General features: G+C 49.5%; 1 protein-coding gene across 7 annotated transcripts in view; it reads right to left on the bottom strand.

Annotated features, from left to right (window-relative positions):
* LOC144730536 (protein 4.1-like) overlaps nt 1-20,841 on the bottom strand; it is a 70,146-nt gene that overhangs the window by 29,373 nt on the left and 19,932 nt on the right. For all 7 annotated transcript variants that reach the window (XM_078611253.1, XM_078611256.1, XM_078611254.1 and 4 more), the window contains exons 5-8: nt 19,831-19,906; nt 13,680-13,898; nt 10,980-11,067; nt 3,864-4,025 (exon numbers count right to left, since the gene is read on the bottom strand). In XM_078611253.1, the coding sequence (XP_078467379.1) occupies nt 3,864-4,025; nt 10,980-11,067; nt 13,680-13,898; nt 19,831-19,906 (545 nt within the window). The remainder of the gene's footprint in view (nt 1-3,863; nt 4,026-10,979; nt 11,068-13,679; nt 13,899-19,830; nt 19,907-20,841) is intronic.

Below are 20,841 nucleotides of genomic sequence, written 5' to 3'. Positions count from 1 at the left end.
AATGCAGTGATATGGAAAAGGGGCACAAACGCAATCTATGTAAAAGAAAGAAGTCACTATCTATGATAATTCATGGGAACACTTACACAGATTACAAAACGCAGAACATTCCGAGGAGTCATTTCTGGAGGTTCTAGAGGTTTGCCAGTAAGTAAAACATTAAAATTAATGAAAGTAAAATAAAATAAAAATCACGACGTTTCGGAGGCAACACAAGTCTCTGTCATCAGGTGGGACCGTCACAGCCAGATTTGTTGCATCAAGTGAGGCAATGATTCAAGATGTAATCCCTTAAAAGCAAGTTGACGGGGGAGGAGAGGGGGGGGGAGCTCATCAGAATGTGGTAGCCAATGAATGGAACGTATCGGGAGGGAGGGGGGACGGGGCCAAAATAATGTACGACGTGGTACACGAGTCGGCGGCGTGGACGTGGTTGTGCGCAAGCAACTACTGCTGCTACTACTGCTGCTTGCGCACAACCACGTCCACGCCGCCGACTCGTGTACCACGTCGTGCATTCTTTTGGCCCCGTCCCCCCTCCCTCCCGATACGTTCCATTCATTGGCTACCACATTCTGATGAGCTCCCCCCCCCTCTCCTCCCCCCTCAACTTGCTTTTAAGGGATTACATCTTTAATCATTGCCTCACTTGATGCAGCAAATCTGGCTGTGACAGTCCCACCTGATGACGGAGACTTGTGTTGCCTCCGAAACGTCGTGATTTTTATTTTATTTTACTTTCATTAATTTTAATGTTTTACCTACGTGACTTTACCGAAAAAACCTAAGAATATGATCCTTGCAGTCACGAAAGCTTCAAATCTAGAAAGAATTTGCCAGTAAGCTTCACCACATTTTAAATAGGATCTGCTGTGAATCATTGCAAAATATCGAGTGGCAGGTAAATATAATTGGCATGGTCTGGAGAATCTTACAGAGCCAATAAAAGAAGCAAATCCCATAGACGTGGGAATAGCAGAGGAACATTTGAAATGCGGTAAAGAATACAAAAACTAAACTATGGCTCCCACATGGGTTCCACCCATCGTAACCTCCTCTTCCCCAATGCATTTACAGCATTTACTGCCTTTTTCCACCCCAAACTTCCAAGTTACCCTATTCTTTCTAGACTTGAAGCTTTCGTGACTGCAAGGATTCATATTCTTAAGTTTTTTCGGTAAAGTCACGTAGGTAAAAAATTAAAATTAATAAAAGTAAAATAAAATTTAAATCACGACGTTTCGGAGGCAACACAAGCTTCCGTCTTCAGGTGGAACCGTCACAGCACGATAGCTGTATCAAGTGAGAGAAATTCCAAGAAACAGTATTTGTATATATACTGGTTGAGGGTGGGAGGAGCCAAGGTAGGCCCTGAATATTATTTTTGTGAGGTTCGGTGCGGCTGAAGCACGCTTGTCACCAGTGATAGCCAACATGTTCATGGAAAAGTTTGAATCAGACGCCATCCAGACATCCACCCTGCGTCCTTCCCTGTGGAAGAGGTATGTGGATGACACTTTCGTCATTTGGCCACATGGCCTCCTAGCATTGAACCACTTCTTGGACCACATCAATTCCAGACACCCATCCATCAGATTCACCATGGAAGTGGAGAAAGATGGTAAACTACCATTCTTAGATATTCTGTTTGAGAGGCGACCTGACGGATCCTTGGGACATTCTGTCTACAGGAAAGCCACCCACACAGATTCCTACTTGAAACCCGATTCCCACCACCACCCATCTCAAAATAATTCTCTCATCAAAACGCTATACCACAGAGCTCATGGCATTTCTGACCAACACCACCTGGCCAGTGAATTAAGACATGTACATCGGGCCCTCAGGATGAACGGATACTCTGACCGCACCATCCGCCAAGCTGTTTCTCCCACCATACAGAAACAGCCACATGAAACTCCGATCAAAACTATCACGTTAACATACATAGCAGGCGTGACCAAAAATATCTCCAAAATTCTAAACAAACATAAGATTCAAGTCCGATTCAGTACAGTACATAAAATCCGTGATCTAATTCCATCTGTGAAAGATGTCATTCCTGACTTACAATACCCTGGAGTCTACAAACTGAATTGCAGTTGTGGTGATTGCTACATTGGAGAAACGAAACGTCATATCTCTGATCGTGTCCGCAAGCACAAGTCAGATCTGAAACACGGCAAAACTGATTCTTCCGCCGTTGCCGATCATTGCTAGAATGCTGTGGGCTCTCATGAAATTGTCTTTTCCGAGACTAAGGTGCTCTGCAAGCCTCCTGGCTACCATCAAAGGTTTGTACACGAGGCCATCCAAATATACAAACACAGACATAATTTCAACCGTGATGATGGGTACAAACTTAGTAATCATTGGAAAGATGTTATTAACCATACAAAAAAGATTTAACTACACATATTTGGAGCATTCCTGTGAGCGATTTCAGCCGTACCACCTCTACATAACAATAGGCTCAGTCAACCATTCTACACAACAAAGACTCATTTCCTGGCAGCGATTTCAGCCGCATCATCTCTACATAACAAAAGGCTCAGTCCCTTTTACACGCACCTTTACATCATCCGCACCTAGTTTGCACAACAAAGGCTCATTCCTAACAGCGTGCTTCAGCCGCACCGAACCTCACAAAAATAATATTCAGGGCCTACCTTGGCTCCTCCCACCCTCAACCAGTATATATACAAATACTGTTTCTTGGAATTTCTCTCACTTGATACAGCTATCGTGCTGTGACGGTTCCACCTGAAGACGGAAGCTTGTGTTGCTTCCGAAACGTCGTGATTTTAATTTAATTTAATTTTACTTTTATTAATTTTAATTTTGTACCTAAGTGACTTTACCGAAAAAAACCTAAGAATATTACCCTATTCTACTAAAACATAATTAGCATACCCATATTTATAGGCCATGTAACCATCTTTTAGAATTGCTTGGCAAGAATGCATCACTTTGATAAGAACAGAGCCATTACTCATGCATCAAACACAATACAATTTACCTCTTTGCTCTGCCAAAGTGTTTTTTCAGAGAAACCCATCCTGCTAAAGAAATATGTCTCTTGACTTCTTCCTCAGGCTCCTCGTCAGAATCAGAATATTTATTTATACTTCAGAAGGGCTTTTTCTCGAGGTTTGGTGGAAAGGAACCGCAAAAAAACATTTCGCAACATAAGCGGCATCGGAAGAAAATATTATAATTTTCTCTCGTAAAGTATTACATTGGTATTTTGAATCGTGTATGAATTGTGTGGACGTGTGCACGACATTATCATTGCAGAATAGGGCCAGACGGCGGCTCAGGAAATATTCCTGCACCTGGGTCAGTGACCCACATGTTCGCACCCAGCACATCGCATCTGGTACACGTCCTGCTATGGCTGTGGCTACTGCTAGTCTCGTGTAAACTGCAGGCCTACTCCAGATGACCAGCGACCGGGGAGATATTTCAGAGAGAAATGAAGCCCAAATCCAAGGCTGCAACAATGCAGAGTGGCCCTTTGCCAATACTTGCGGCGGAACGCTACTGTGATGTTGCAATGCCTCACAGGGTTACAAGCGGTCGTCCAGGAATGTGACAACATTGAAGTAGATACATTTTAATTAACTTCAAAGAGTTCGGAGAGTGACATTTTGTACTCCGAAACGTCACGGTACTCGAATTGTAAATGTAGTGGGTTTACAACCGGTGTGCTGTACTAGTAACAAATTGGCACGTTTGGTTTACGTGACAAACCTCACTAATTGGCTGTGTCAGGTGGTGGCGGGTTTAACCCACACATTTATATTTACACGACCAAAAAAAAATAAACCTCATTTTATAAATCGTACACTTGATGAGCTCACCTCGCCAGGCCGAACCTTGATGAAGAAGTTGCTCCTGCGGTAGGAGATCTTGAGTATCTTGGGCCAGGCGAAGCGATTAATTCGCAAGCGGTCCCGGTAGACCAGCAGACCGTTGGCACACACGCCCAGCTTGATGTCCACGCCCTCGGAGTCCTGGTGGCACTGTGGTGAGAAGGCGGCGTTGTGAACAAATGCTCCGGTTGGTTCGAGGGAAACTCGGAACGCATCACGGGAATCCTCACCCAATCGTGATGATGCCGGAGGTGCCGAGGGAGATTGGGAGGGAGTGAGTGAGGGGAATGTCGCGGATAAAAGCCACACCTCGCGTGAGACATCACGCAACGCCTCACAAACCCTGCAGCAACGGGGCTCCTTCGACGCCAGCAACCAACGCGCAGCTATTCTCCCTTAAGCCCCATGCTGTACGTAATACCAGAATCAGAATATTGATATATGCTGGAGCAATCCCATGGGCTATAAATCTATTTTCACAGATGTCCAATAGGGGCGGGTAAGAGCATTACAACAACAAACAGTTCAATAACATGATACTAGTGAAAGTACAAGAAAGGTAAACAAATCACCCAAACACATACAAATAAAACTAAACCATCCCCATCATACCAAGCAAAGCCCACGAAAGCATTAACTTGGTTTCAAAAGCGACCTGACTACAAATTATAGCTCAATAAAGTGGCTTATCATTTCGACATTTATACCAGTGTAGTGGTGATACGCGCTGGGGGTAGCGATCAGGTGCCAGCGCGTTGTGATTGGATGTGTGTGTGGTGACGCGCGCTGACGGTGAGGGATCAGGGGTCAGCGCGGGATCGTGGGTTGTGTGGTGTTGATTGGCTGAGTGCCGGTGACGTGCTGGTGTGGGAGTGATCCAGTGGCAGCGCGGCGTGATTGGTTGGTGAGTGGAAACACGCGTTGGGGAAAGAGGATCGTAGAGATAGCGCGTTGTGATTGGTTCACTAACAAGCGATGCTCGCATCGAGGTCCGCATCCGCTCCGTCTCCCGGGAGGAACGACTATATAAGGGGATGCGCACAAGCGCACGAGGCCCTTCAACGCAAACAGGGGGTCGTCTGCAACGCTGCTGTGGCCTCAACTCCGGGTTCGGTGATCACCGAACCACAAGTCGTCAGTCCGCGAGAGGAGGCGTTCACCGCGGGACAACCGGGGGACTGGAGGTCGGGGGGTCGGTCGCCTCTGCGATCGACCCGCAAGCTGGAGCAACCGAGATCACCGACGACCCTCATCACGTGCTACAACTGCGGCCTCGGGGCCACGTGGCGTCCGGTTGCCGCGCTCCCCGTCAGCGCGCCATGGGATCTCGGCTGGACGACGACCAAGGCCCCAAGGCATCCCTACAAACCCCGGCAAGTCGCGGCACCTCACATGCTTGGCCCACACACTCGACACGCATGGGCCGTCGCGGAGCGACGGAAGAGGGCCGGTTAGGGTTCGGGGATTCGGTACGGCGAGGGGGTTTCGGCCGGGACCGGAGAGACATTGAGTGGTCGGAGTTGGGGCATAGAATTGTGGCTGCTTCAGCGGGTTCCTCCGTTGTTGCGGGTTCTATTGATGGGGTAGAGGTCAGGGTATTGGTGGACACGGGGGCGTCGGCGACTATTATATCTGACCTCATTTATAACATTCTCCCCGTCCAGTGCCGTCCACTGCTCCCAGTGGATGTGCCGTTTTTCGCCGCAAATGGGGGATCGTTGGGCATTATCGGTCAGATTAGGGCGTCCATTTGCATTGGAGATATCAAATTGTCGGGACCCGTTTTCGTTTCGTCTTCTTTGGCGGTTCCTTGTCTATTGGGCACTGATTTTTTGGCTAAGATGCCCATTAAAATTCTAATCGATCAGCGTTGCATTGAACTACCTTCGGGTCGCCGCATTTCATTTTTGACGAGCCCTACTGAGATTCGGACGGCGTGCGCCACGATACAAGCATTGGCGACGCAGACCGTGCACGTGCCCCCGGGTTCACAGATGTTAATTCCCCTCCGGTTAAGGAAACCATGGGTGGAGGGGACTTCGGAACAAGGCATGCTTTTGGGTCCTTCTAACAGGGCTGTAGGAGGGGTCGATTTGTCGGTGGCTCACACTTTGGTTCGGGCGGACAAGGATCCGTTTGTGATGGTTTTAAACGCTGGATCGCGGCCAGCCGTCATTCAGCAGGGTACCGTGCTGGCTCACGCGGCGCGGGTTCCTGCGGAGGAGCGGCTGGTTGCGCATGTTGATCCGAGCCCCGCGCAGAATATTGAACCGAGGGAGGACCTTGAATGGGTCCATTCGCTGTGCGCGGGCTCGGACGATTTGTCAGGGGTGCAGTTGGGTGCGCTGCGCGAGTTACTAATGGAATTTTCTGATGTGTTCAGTAAACATAAATATGACATTGGGTGTACGGATTTGTTACGCCACCACATTGACACGGGCGATGCAGCACCAGTCAGGTTAAATCCCTTCCGGCTGAGTCCTGCTGAAAAGGAACATGTTCAGTCGGCCGTTAACGATATGCTTGAAGCCGACATTATTTCGCCTTCCTCCAGTCCGTGGGGAGCACCTATTGTGCTGGTTAAGAAGCAAGACGGGTCCTTGCGATTTTGCGTAGATTTCCGTCGCCTGAATAAGATCTCTGTGGCTGACGCGTATCCGCTCCCCAGGATGGACGAGTCCCTCGATGCATTGTCTGGTGCGCGATATTTTTCGACTCTTGATTTGTTATCGGGATTCTGGCAGTTGCCACTCGACGAAGAGTCTAAACCTAAGACAGCATTCCGGACTCCAGGGGGCCTGTTCCAGTTTAACCGGTTACCCATGGGACTTCACTCCTCTCCAGCGACGTTTCAGCGCCTTATGGAGTTGGTTTTGTCAGGCTTGCAATGGGAGACGTGCTTGATCTACCTTGACGATGTCATTGTTTTCAGTAAAACATTTGAGGAACACCTCCAGCGATTGAGAGGGGTGTTCTTGCGAATGCGATCGGCTAAATTGAAATTTAAACCGGCCAAATGCCACCTTTTTCGTAAGTCCGTTAGATACTTGGGTCAATTTGTCGACTCTTCGGGGATCTCTACCGATCCCGCAAAGACGGACTGTGTCAGTTCATGGCCGACACCCACGTCAGTTGCAGACGTGCGCAGTTTCATTGGGTTTGCTTCGTATTATCGCCGATTCGTTGAGCACTTCGCCACTATTGCAAAACCCTTGCACGCTCTTACGGCGAAGGGTGTGAAGTTCAAATGGGGACCGGAAGAGGAGGCCGCGTTCTGCGCCCTCCGGGACGCCTTGGTGGGTGCCCCACCCTTGCGTTATCCGGATTTTGCGAGTCCCTTCTTGCTAGACACGGATGCTAGCAACACGGGCATTGGGGGGGTACTGCCCCAGGTCGTTGGGGGAGTCGAAAGGGTGGTCGCTTATGGTAGCAGGGTGTTGTCTCCGGCTGAGCAGCGCTACTGCGTCACCCGTCGTGAACTGCTCGCCATTGTTTTTTTTGTACAACAGTTCAGACCGTACCTCTATGGGCGTCACTTTACGGTCCGGACGGACCACGCGGCGCTACAGTATTCATTGAGGGTCGCCCAACCCTCGGGCCAATTGTCACGGTGGTTGGAAGTCCTCCAAGACTATCAGTTCACGACCACATACCGTAAGGGGTTGCGACACACAAATGCCGATGCCCTGTCGCGATTGTTGCCGTGTCAGAAATGTGCGTGTCTATCGGGATCGGCGCGCTGTAAACCGCCGGTTGTGGAAGATAAGGGGACATTGGCTGCGACTGCGGGCGCGCCGATCGGGGATGTCCCCGCTACCTATCAGGATCGGGACTCGCTGCTCTCATTGTCGCTGGGGGAGTGGGGCCGCCTCCAAATGGCGGACAGCTCCCTGCTAGCATTGCGCCGCAGGGTTGGTGGTCCTAAAGAGGACCAGGAGCGAACTGGCTCCTATGTACTTAAACAGGGCATGTTGATGAGATGGGACAGTTTGTCCCGGCGGCATGCGCTGGTGGTGCCTTCTGCTGTAAGGGGGAAAGTTGTTTTGGCCGCACACGAACGCCTCTTGCATTTGGGAGTAAACAAAACGCTTGCCCTGCTTCAGCGTGACTATTATTGGCCGGGAATGGGGAGTGACGTGGTAAATATTCTGAAGGGGTGCGTTGAGTGCGCCAGACGGAAACCACCGCCCGTGCTAGCTAATCCACCGCTGCAATCTATTCAGGTCTCGCGCACTAATGAGCTCGTTGCACTCGATATTTTGGGGCCTTTTCCAGTCACGCCTAGAGGGAATAAATACCTGTTGGTGGGGGTCGAATATTTCACCCGGTGGCCTATGGCGTGGCCTCTCGCCAACCAGTCGGCAGCGGCTGTGACGGACGCCTTTGTCCAGGGCTATGTCCTGGACAAGGGGGCTCCCGAACGCTTGCTGACCGACCAAGGTAAAACATTTTCGAGTAAATTGTTGCAAGAGGTGTGCGATCTATTGGGTACTAAAAAGGTGCGTACCTCCCCGTACCACCCGCAGACAGACGGGATGGTGGAAAAACTTCACAAGACTTTGACTTCTATGCTGTGCCAGCAGGTGTGTGAGGCACATGTAGATTGGGACCTGCAGGTCCCGGGGGTCCTTGCCGCGTACAGAATGGCCCCCCATGCAGCGACAGGGTTTTCCCCATTCTATTTGATGTACGGTCGGGAAGCCGACCCGCCCATGGAAACGCAGCTTGGCCTGTCCGCTCTACGAACCAATTCTAAATTGGCGGAACATATTAAATTCAATATTCACAAGCTAACAGAAGCAAGGGAGGCCGCACGGCTTAATTGGCGGGCTCGCCAAATTGCTAATGAACGACTGTGGGCACGGAAGGTGTCCGTGCACGAATGGAAACCGGGTGACAGGGCCTGGCTGCATTGCCCTCAGGCGCCCTTGGCTACGTCGCCTAAATTGTTGAGGCCATGGCGGGGGCCCGTGGAGATCGTGCGCGTTGCACGGCCCCAGTGCGTTCAGATAAAATGGGGAAAACGATGGTGGTACGTCCACCCCTCCCGACTGAAACCGTTCTCGCCTCCATATGGCCTCCCATTGTGTCGTGAGGGCCGAGCATGTGACGTGACCGACGACCCAAAGGGGGAAATGTCTCTGCCTGATCCTCACATGTCTCCGCCTGATCTGCTCCCAGGTGTCTCGGAACTGACAGCTGCCGACCACCGGCGGCCGGATCTTCGCGGCGGGGCCGGGCCTTTCAGGCCCGTCCCACGCTGTCTAGAGCAGCCGGAGCCGCCTGACGGTCGTCAGTGTCCCGTCCCGTATGACGGACCGGCCAGACGGACTCGCGCCAGGTCGCGCTACTTTGTTTGACCTGCCCCGTGAGGAGTCGAGGCAGTGGGAGCGCCTCGTCACTTCGTTAGTTGCAGAGACGCGGGGCGCGTTCATTTTCTAGAAATCGCTTTTATTATGTTGTTCGTCGGGCTGTATATAGTTTTTTTTATAAGGTGTTGTGTGTGGTAGTGTTAACTTTTCTTGTGGTTATTGTCAAATTGTACATGGGTTGCTGTTGTGTTGTTGTTGTTGTGTTACGGGGCACACTGGGGGGGGGGGGTTTGTTGTGTTAACGATGTGGGAGGTTGTTGGTTAGCAGCCGGGACGGCTGCGAGCTATGTGGGGGGGGGGGTGATGTAGTGGTGATACGCGCTGGGGGTAGCGATCAGGTGCCAGCGCGTTGTGATTGGATGTGTGTGTGGTGACGCGCGCTGACGGTGAGGGATCAGGGGTCAGCGCGGGATCGTGGGTTGTGTGGTGTTGATTGGCTGGGTGCCGGTGACGTGCTGGTGTGGGAGTGATCGAGTGGCAGCACGGCGTGATTGGTTGGTGAGTGGAAACACGCGTTGGGGAAAGAGGATCGTAGAGATAGCGCGTTGTGATTGGTTCACTAACAAGCGACGCTCGCATCGAGGTCCGCATCCGCTCCGTCTCCCGGGAGGAACGACTATATAAGGGGATGCGCACAGGCGCACGGGGAGAGTGTAACCAGCGAAGACTGAAGACGGGAGGAAGAGCCAGGGCCCTGCGGTACCTAGTCCCGCTGTCCTGCGAGGACCGGGACTCTGTGTAACCCAGAGGCGGAGTGTAGGGTGAGCATACAGTGTCAGCATGCCGAGTGTGTAGCCGGGCCTAGAGTCTACACGAGACGAGTGATATGGGTGTAGCCAGAGGCGTAGGGTCTACACGAGACGAGTCTACACAAGAAGAGTCTACACGAGACGAGTGATGTGTGTGTAGCCAGAGGCATAGGGTCTACACGAGGAGAATCTACACGAGAAGAGTCTACACGAGACGAGTGATGTGTGTGTAGCCAGAGGCATAGGGTCTACACGAGGCGAGTCTACACGAGACGAGTGAGGCGTGTGTAGCCAGAGGCCTGGAGTCTACACGAGTTCAGTACGGTGTGTTATAAGAAGAATAGAGGTTACGAGTTGTACCGGTGTCTGGTGACCGTACGCGGAAGAATAGAGACTACACGTTGTATCGAGATAAGCGAAGATTTAAATAAAGAAGTGTGTTACCCGTCAAGGAGTTTCCTGCCGTCATTTCCAATACTTCACCAGCAAAATTATCAAAATAGTCTAAATGCATGTTTCTAAATGTGGAGGGAAAAACCAAAAGACCCAGAGAAAAAATCCATGCGACCCACGTGGAGAGAGATGCGCAAACTCCAAATATCAGGGTTGGATCCAGAACCAAAGTAAAGTGCACACTTATAAACACGGGCTGTATCGTCCAGTGTTACGATCTAAGGCAGGCGAATTAGACGTGTGTATGAAGAGGAGCGGTAAAAGTTATTATTTTCCGTTTTCAGGCCTGAGCCAGTGGTGGGACAATTCCACATTGCTATGGTGAGGGGGGGGGGAGCGAGTCTCTCCCAGAGACAATCGCCACCACCGTTGACAACTTCCCCGCAAGGCGTTTACTGATTTTACCGACCCCTGGAGAGATGGTGGGCGGAGCGGGGGTGGGGGAGAATGGATCGTCACAGCAGCAGCAGCAGCAGCAGCAGCAAAGCAAAGGGTGTGCGTGAGAGTCGCCGTGAGCAGCGCCACTCTACCTTGGCGCGGTGCAGTTCCACCCCGTACATGGCCAGCGTCTTGGCATTCTCCAGGTAGTGAAGCTCGGCCTCCGCTGGGCTTTGGCCCCTGGAGACAAAACGTGACGGAACACCCGGTCAATAACGAGACGCAACGCAACAGCAACCTAACACCATAAGCAGACACCGTGCCTCCTTCCCACATTGTCACCGCACTTGTTCTTTGCCGATAGACAATGGGGCGTTCAACCCGCATTGGTGTGAGGCAAGCCTGACTCTGCTGACGGGACGATGGATGTTGAAACCGGTCGTAGAGTTTACTTGTAGAAAACTGATACCGCTGAAACTGCGCACTCGCAGAAGGTCAGCCTTGTGACCAATGGAAAATTTTTAAATAAAAAAAATTACGTGGAGAGATAGAAAAGGAAGGACTTGCATTGTGCGGTTATTTATCTGTTACTTATTCTTTGGGTCTTTCGGTAAAGTCAGGCTGATGACGACCGCTTGCGTTGCGATCAAAATTCACAGTTTTTTGTTATCTTCTTGGTTCTTTCGGTAAAGTCACGTAGAAGGGAAATAATAAAATAATAAAAATACAACATAATAAAATACAATTCTCACGACGTTTCGGCCACAACGCAAGCAGCCGTCCTCAGGTGAAGAACAGGTCTGTCGGAAAGACAGCGTCTGAATGAGCACCACCAGGCTTGGCAGCGTATATTTAAGCTGGGTTAGAGGGGGAAGGGCGCCTTGACAAAGGAATTTGCATATCAAGAGGAATTTAGCATTTTCCATAAATATGCTAAATTCCTCTTGATATGCAAATTCCTTTGTCAAGGCGCCCTTCCCCCTCTAACCCCGCTTAAATATACGCTGCCAAGCCTGGTGGTGCTCATTCAGACGCTGTCTTTCCGACAGACCTGTTCTTCACCTGAGGACGGCTGCTTGCGTTGTGGCCGAACCGTCGTGAGAATTGTATTTTATTATGTTGTATTTTTATTATTTCCCTTCTACGTGACTTTACCGAAAGAACCAAGAAGATGAATCTCTGCAGTCACGAAAGCTTTAAATCGAAAGTTTTTTGTTAATTTTTGTTATTTTTCTTGAACCTATCTCCGTGACTTTACCAAAAGACCCAAAGAATATGAATTCCTGCGGTCACGGAAGCTTTAAGTCAAGATGTATCTGTTACTTGTTTTACGTTTATGTCTCTTTCACATATTTGTCCCTCCCCATTAAACAATAAATAATTTCTTTTTTTTACATATCCCATCAGCCACGCGGGCTTCTGGGAGTGCATAATTTCTGCAGCAACGGCTCGGGACAACCAAACCCCTGGAACTGGCGTTGACAATTGGTGTCTCGTCAGCAGTGAAAACTTGATGAAAAAATAAGAAAAGGTTTTACCCCTTCCTAGAAACAAAGCAGAAGTTGTGTTAAAATGTTCAAACACCAAAATAGAAACCTTTTGCAAGGCATCAAGTCTGCATTAACCACGCATACTTGTGGCAAAACATGCAAACCAACACGCTCTCATCATTCATATATGCATTGTCTTGGAAACCGATTGGCCGGTACCAGAGACAGCCTTCTTTATGGCCTAGTCTCACCAGTGTCAGACCAGAGAACGCCAAGAGGCGAACAGTACACTATCAAAACTGATTTTAAAAATATAAGAATCGGTTTTAACCGTTCTGGCAATAAAACAGGTGTTAAGATGTTCAAACACCAAATAGATACATTTTTCTAAAGCATCAATTCTGTATTAACTACCCATGCTCGTGGCTAAACATGCACACACATGCTCTGGTCATAATATTTGACGTTTTATTGCCAGAAAGGGCAAAAACCTATTCCTTATTTTGTTCATTAGTTAAAACGTGCTCTTCCATCGGTGAGCGGAGCCAGTCGTCATTAAGCTCCTTTTTGAAGTTCCAAGGACAAATAAAAGTCTCCCGTTGCGTACGCAGCCATCAGAAGCGACCTCCTCCCCTGGCCGCCCGCGCGCGTTACGAACGTGTCAGAGCGTGTGCGTGCGTTTTGTAGCGTGTTGGAGTATGTGTGTGCGTGTCGAAGTGTGTCGGAGCGTGTGTGTGCATGTCGGAGCGTCTGTGTGCACGTCGGAGCGTATCAGAGCGTGTGCGTGCATGTCGGAGCATGTCGGAGCATGTGTGTGTGTGGGAGCGTGTGCGTGCGTGTCGCAGCGTGTGTGTGTCGGACCGTGTGCGCGCGTGTCGGAGCGTGTGTGTGTGTGTCAGAGCATATCAGAGCGTGTGTGTGCGTGTTGGAGCTTATCAGAGCGTGTGCGTGCGTGTCGGAGCGTGTGCGTGTCGGAGCATATGCGTGCATGTCAGAGTGTGTCTGAGTATGTGCATGCGTGTCGGAGCGTGTGTGTGCATGTCCGAGCGTATCAGAACGTGTGCATGCGTGTCGGAGCATGTGCGTGTCAGAGCGTGTGTGTGCATGTCCGAGCGTATCAGAACATGTGCATGTCTGAGCGTGTGCGTGCGTGTCACAGCTTGTGTGTGCGTGTCGGAGCGTATCAGAGGGTGTGCGTGTCGGAGCGTGTCATGAGTGTGTGCGTGCATGTCGGAGCTTATGTGTGCGTGTCGGAGTGTGTCAGAACGTGTGCGTGTCGGAGCATGTGCCTGCATGTAGAAGCGTGTCGGAGTATGTGCGTGCATGTGGGAGCGTGTGTGCGTGTCGGAGCGTGCGTGCAACCTGTGAGCAGCGTGCAGCTCGGCCATCCTGTCCTGTAGCTCGTGCGTCTGGTTGGGGGCGAGCTGGAAGCGGCCTGCGTAGCCGGCGCCGTGCTCCGCCGCGTCGTAGTCCCCCAGCTCGGCCTGCAGGGCGTAGGAGCCCAGCAGGGCGTGCACCACGGGCAAGCACGGCAGCCGGCCCCTAGCCACGTCCTCGCGCAGCTGCAGGCACAGGTAGTACCTACGCACGCGGCCAGCGGCCAATGCCATCACGCACACACACACACACATCCTTAACACGTAGTAGTAGTAGGGGCTTTTGCGAGATGGCAACTACTACCTCGCCTGGTATAGAGGTGGTCGTAGGTTCGATCCCGACCCTGACGCCTACTGTACATTTGGAGTTTGCATGTTCTCCCCGTGGTCACGTGAAATTTTCTCCGGGTCCTCCGGTTTTTCCCTCTAGATTTAGAAACACACATTTAGATTATTTGGCTGCTATAAATTTCCACGTGATAAGCCACTTCTTCGGGCTTTAAATTTGTGGCCAGGTCACTCCTGATAAAGAGCTACGTAGCTCAGTGGGCCTTACCTGGTTAAAATAAAAATAGAAAAAAAATGTCAGTTAATATTATCCATAATAAAGCCTTTTTTGGGTAAGATGGCATAAACATAAATGTGTCGTTAAACCCGCCACCACCACACAGCCAATTAGTAAGGTTTGTCACGTGCACAAAACATGCCTATTAGTTACTAGTTCAACACAACCGGTGTGTTGGAGAGTAAACTCACAACATTTACAATTTGAGTGAACGACGTTCGCTGGTGAAACGTCGTTCACTCAAGGCGATTACCAGAATTTTGATTAAATCTTCCTGTTTCTGGTATTAAATAGAGATAGAGTAAGGTGATGTAATCACTGTGCACCTACCAACCTTCATTATAAAAACCTTCATCTAAAAAAAATACTGATATCATCATTCTAATCATCAGGCAATTGCAAAAAATCCACCAAAAACGCAGAATGACAATATAATTCTTACACAAACCTCACAGTTTCACTTGTTCACGAGTTGCTGATTTGAAGGTTGTTTTAAGGGAAGAACGGAAGCTGAAATTTGTGAAAGTGAAGACAATTGCTCTCTGTGCTGGTGGAGGGGGAGTGAGAAGGGAACAGGAAGGAGAGAGCAAGACTGGGCGCAGAGCGAGGGAGGCACAGAGAGGGGCGGTAGAGATTGGGAGCAGAGAGGACGGGGTGGAACAGAGGAGTGAAAGACGAGAGATGGGGCAAGACCTTAGAGGGATTTATAGACCTCGAGTGAGAAATGTAAACAGACAGCGATAGTAGACAGGGAGCCAGTGGAGTTGGGAGAGTAGAGCAGACATGTGGGAATTGTGGAGTAGGTTTTTAAGCAAAGGCCCAAATGTCAAGCGGTCAGCAACAAGCAGCACTTTCAAAGTTGTCATTGATAAGAGCGTAATATGTGTCTTGACTTGAGCATGGTGGTGAGATGTTAGCTACCTCGCCTGGTATACAGGAGGTCGTGGGTTCGATCCCGACCCTGATACCGGCTGTATATTTGGAGATTGCATGTATCTCTCTCTCTCTTCCCCCGTGGTTGCGTGATCTTTGTCCGGGCCCTCCTGTTTTTCCCTCCATATTTAGAATTAACATCACACATTTAGAGTATTTGGTTGCTATAAATGTCCACGCGATAATCCACTTCGTTGAGATATCATTTGTGGCCAGTTCGCTTCTAAAAAAGCTATCTATCTCATTGGGACTTACCTGATCAGTTTAGTTTGAGTCTGTTATTGTAAGAGCTTGGGGGAAAGAGACGATGGGAAGGAGGAATTTCAAAATAGGGCCGGGTGAAGGAAGAAACAGAGAAGCATTGTGACCTGCAGTGCGGTGGTTGGGACAACGTGTGGATGAGATTAAACTGCCTTCTATGAGTAGTTAATACGTAATTAAATCTACCACATTGTTGGAAGGCTTAATTGAGATGCACGGTGAATTAGTCGCCTAAATCATCTGAATTCTGATTTGTGTCCAAGCGTTATCACAAGCAACACTAAACAAATACTTGAACTTATAGCTGCCTACGGGCAGGTCGCAATGCAGGCACGGCCCACACCTGCAGCATCTTGCCACTGGAACAGTGAACCCCATAAATCCGCTCCAGCGTTGGTGGTTAAGATGGCAACAGACGTTGGAAGAACATGGCCACAGCCATTGATGCCACCATCATACACCTCACTGCCAACGCTCTTTACCCTCCGCCAGATCCTACAGCTTCTATACAGGAGTGGCGCAGTAGCCTCCCAAGATCTGCCCTCAGTCTCCCACCATCTGCTCTGTTGACTTCTCCTCTCCTTGGTCGCCCGACTCGTGGAGACCACGTGTCCGGCCCTCCCCGATTCTGTACTCGCCTCCCACCCAGCAGCAGCCGTTTTGGCCTAATTACAACTGCGCACATGCCTGACACGCTCTCGTACAAACCTACAAAAGTAACAAAAATTGCCCCTTGCAATGAATTACACTAAATTCATATTGTTAAGTGAATATAATAAGATCCAACCGTGTCCATCCAGTACTCACCGAGCTGCATTGGCTTTCAGTTGTCGGATGAATACACTATGAGGTCGTACTCATTACACACAAATGCTTGCCACAAATGAACCACAATACCTTGCTGATCTCGTCAAGGAGCACAAACCATCACGCCAACTCTGGTCATCCTCGCAGCAGTGGCTTTTGGTTGGCCATCGAATAAATACGGTCACCGAATCGCACACTTTCAGATATGCTTCCACGGCCGTCTGGAATGCTTTCCCTTCTGATCTTAGGAAGCTACTGGAGCTATGCACTTTAATCTAGATTGAGAACTTATTTCTTTAGAACTGCTTTTTGTATTCTTGGTTCTTTCGGTAAAGTCACGTAGAAGGGAAATAAAAAAAAATTACATTCTCACGACGTTTCGATTGCAACACAAGCAATCATCATCACAAACTAAGTTGCCTCTGTGGTAGCAGTAACATTGGATAAACCAAACGACATGTCTCGGACTGCATCCGTGAACACAAAGCAGACCTAAAATACGGTAGGACCAACACCTCAGCCGTGGCAGACCACTGTTATAATTCAGTGGGCTCACATGACATTGACTTCTCCAAGACAGAGGTTCTCTGCAAGCCATCTGGCTACCATGAGAGATTCGTTCATGAGGCTATCCACATATACAAACACAGAGGCAATTTCAACTAAGAAGATGGATTCTGGCTTAGCAATCATTGGAAGGATTTGATAAACCATTTCGGGTCTTAATTGATTGTGTTCACGCTTACGGTGACTTTCAGACCGCATTCCATTCTCTTTCTCTCCCCCCTCCTCCGTTCTGAGCATAGATGGACTCGTCCGCCTGAACAACCGCCAGTTGCTGTCCGTGGTGCTAATGTTAAGAAAAAAACGCCACTTTTTTCAAAATTTCTTGCTGTGGTTTTCACACCTGATGATGATTGCTTGTGTTGCAATCGAAACGTCGTGAGAATTTTTTTTTTTATTATTTCCCTTCTACGTGACTTTACTGAAAGAACCAATAATATGAATCCCTGCAGTCACGAAAGCTTTAAATAGAAATTTAACTGCTTTTTGTGTGGCCTCAGATCACACCACTGTTCTGCTAACGTCAGCATACAGGCCGCTGGTTAAAGACACCAAACCAGTTATAAAGCGGATCTGCGTGTGGCCTGAGGGGTCTTCAGAGGCACTCCAGGACTGCTTCTCCACCACCGACTGGAACATGTTCAGAAAGGCAGCCACCTACAACAACACCGTAGACCTCCAGGAGTACACGGAGACCGTCACTTCCTACATGAGGAAGTGCATGGAGGATGTCACGGTCACCAGAACCATCTCCATTCGGGCCAACCAGAAGCCATGGCTGACAGGGGAAGTCCATAGGCTCCTGAGGGCTCGGAACGCCGCCTTCAAAGCTGGCGAGGAGATGGGCCTGAAGACAGCCAGGGCCAACCTGTCGCGAGGTATCAGATTGGCCAAGAGGCAGTACTCCAGGAGGATCGCCGACCGCTTCAATGACAGCAGAGACACCCGGAACCTGTGGCGAGGGATGCAGACCATCACGGACTATAAACCCTCTCCGCAGACCTGTGACAGCTCCACCTCTCTGCTGAACCAGCTGAAGGATTTCTTCGCTCGCTTTGAGGCAGACAACAGCACCCCAGCACAGAAGACTACACCACCTCCCGGCGACCAGGTGCTGACGCTATCCCCAGATAGCGTGAGGGGATCCCTCAGAAGGACGAACCCAAAGAAAGCCCAGGGCCCTGACAACATTCCGGCTCGTGTCCTGAGAGACTGTGCGGAGGAGCTCACAGATGTCTTCACCGACATCTTTAACACCTCGCTGAGACAGGCTGTTGTACCTACGTGCCTCAAAGCTACCACCATCATCCCGGTCCCGAAGAAGTCATCACCCTCCTGCTACAATGACTACCGCCCGGTCGCACTCACTTCAATCCTTATGAAGTGCTTCGAGCGGCTAGTCCTACAACACATCAAGTCTGTCCTTCCCCCCGCCCTGGACCCTTTCCAGTTTGCGTATCGGTCTAACCGCTCGACCGATGACGCCATCTCCGCTACCCTCCACTCAGCTCTCACCCATCTGGAGACTAAAGACTTCTACGTCAGAATGCTGTTCATCGACTTTAGCTCAGCATTCAACACAATCATCCCCCAGCAGCTCATCCACAAACTAGACCACCTGGGGCTCAACACCTCCCTGTGCAACTGGCTGTTGGACTTCCTGACAGGGAGACCACAGGCAGTTCGAGTTGGCAGCAACACCTCCGGCACCATCACACTGAACACAGGGGTCCCCCAAGGATATGTGCTGAGCCCCCTCCTCTTCACTTTGCTGACCCACGACTGCACACCATCATTCAGCTCCAACCTCTTCATTAAGTTTGCGGATGACACAACTGTGGTGGGTGCCATCAAAAACGGGGATGAGACAAACTACAGGAGTGAGGTGAGCAGGCTGGCCACGTGGTGCAAGGACAACAATCTCCACTTGAATGTTGAGAAGACGAAGGAGATTGTTGTGGACTTCAGGAGAGTGCACACCCAGCATACTCCGCTAACCATCAACGGTGCTGCAGTGGAGAGGGTGAGATGCACCAAGTTCCTGGGTGTGCACATCTCTGAAGACCTGTCGTGGAGTCACAACACTGCATCACTGGCCAAAAAAGCCCAACAGCGCCTGTACTTTCTCCGCAAACTGAGAAGAGCAGGAGCCCCGCCCCCCATCATGCACACCTTCTACAGAGGCACCGTTGAGAGCATCTTGACGAGCTGCATCACCGTGTGGTACGGCACCTGCACCGTGTCCTGCCGCAAGACTCTGCAGCGCATAGTGAGAGCAGCTGAAAGGATCATTGGTGTCTCCCTCCCCCCTCTTCTGGACATTTATAACACCCGCATCACCAGCAAAGCAATCAAGATTGCAGGTGATCCCACCCACCCATCTCACAGCCTCTTCAGCCTGCTGCCGTCAGGGAGGAGATTGCGGAGTCTTCGGGCCAAGACCAGCAGGCTCAAAGACAGTTTCTTTCACCAGGCTGTCAGGAGACTCAATTCCCTCCCTGCTCTACCATCACTCCCCCCTCTGCCCACCCTCCCCCCTTTGCCCCCTGACCCCAACCCCCACACACACATTCACTCGTACATCCTGATCTCTGGACTGCACATTGCACTACATCGCACTACCACACCGGTTTAAATATCTTATTTCTTTAAATATTTTATTTAAATAATATTTTATATTTTATAATTCTTGACTGTTGTTTATTTTAAGTCTATTACATTTTTGATTATTTATCTTGTGTTGATCGCCGATTGTTTATTGTTTATTTATGTCTGTTAATTGTGATTCATTTTTTTAATTGCTTGGTTGCACCGTGGGACCAAGAGAGAGGACTGTAATTTCATCTGTGTTGTATGTCATGCATGTAACACACTTGACAATAAAGTGACTTTTTTTTTTGAGTTTGTTGTACTTCCCACGCACCTCCGATTAGCACGGTTGGCTACGTACGTTTCGAAATAAGTTCAAAATACATACACACATACACAAAGATATAGTAAACAGTACCTGCTAATGTCTTCCAGGAGATGTGATGGGTCCGGTGGATAAAACTTCACATTGAAGGAAACAAGCCACGGAGAGTCTGAAAAAGTCCCACAGCCAACATGCAGTAAATCCGTCGCTAAGACGTGGTGCAGTGAAAACCAGGTGCATCTCACAGCAACAAGGACCTGGGTTCAAATCTTCACCTGGGTGCCTTTTTGTGTGGATTTTGTATGCTCTTCCCCTGTTATGCAAGGGTTTCCACCAGGTTCTTCAGTTCCCTCCCATAAATAAATAAATAGCTTACGATGTAACTGGTATTGGCCAAACATCCCAATGCGGAAACATTGCATGCAAATTACTCAATTGGGATTATATAGAGTAACGTCGGCCCGTAATGTGAGGCTTTCCTGGGTAAACAATTGCAATTGGGAGCCACAGTGGTGAGATGTTAACTACCTCGCCTGGTATACACGAGGTCGTGGGTTCGATCCCGACCCAGACACCTGTATAATTGGAGTTTGCATGTTCTCCCCGTGGTCAGGTGGATTTTTCTCCAGGTCCTCCAGTTTTTTAGTCCACATTTACAATCAACACGCGTTTAGAGTATTTGACTGGTATAAATTTCCACGTGATAAGCCACCTCGTCGCTTCTGAAAAAGAGCTACGTAGTTCAGTGGGCCTTACCTGGTAAAATAAAAATTAGTTTAGTTTAGCAATGTTATTGGAGGGTTTGTAGATTTAGAAAACTGGTCATCAGAATTTTTTTTAAATGTTATTCTCAGTAGTCCCCATGGTTTAAAGTGCAGTCTCCAATTCTGATTATAATTACATTCTCCACTCTGGCCCTATACTGCCTCTCTGACGAAGTGCTGTTCAGAAGTGACGTTGCCTGAAACATCACTGATCATTACATTTTTTAAGGCCGCAGTGTTGTTCACGAGTGTGTTGGGGTTTACATAAATAATTCGCTGGACTATTGAGATAGTTGATTTGCAAATAATTCCCGTATCTGTAAATAACGACGTGTTAATG

Source organism: Lampetra planeri, chromosome 2 (assembly GCF_965212315.1).
Source record: "Lampetra planeri chromosome 2, kcLamPlan1.2.h2, whole genome shotgun sequence".
NCBI lineage: Eukaryota > Metazoa > Chordata > Hyperoartia > Petromyzontiformes > Petromyzontidae > Lampetra > Lampetra planeri.
The sequence above is the reverse complement of the archived record's forward strand: the minus strand, read 5'-3'. Positions and strand labels throughout refer to the sequence as shown.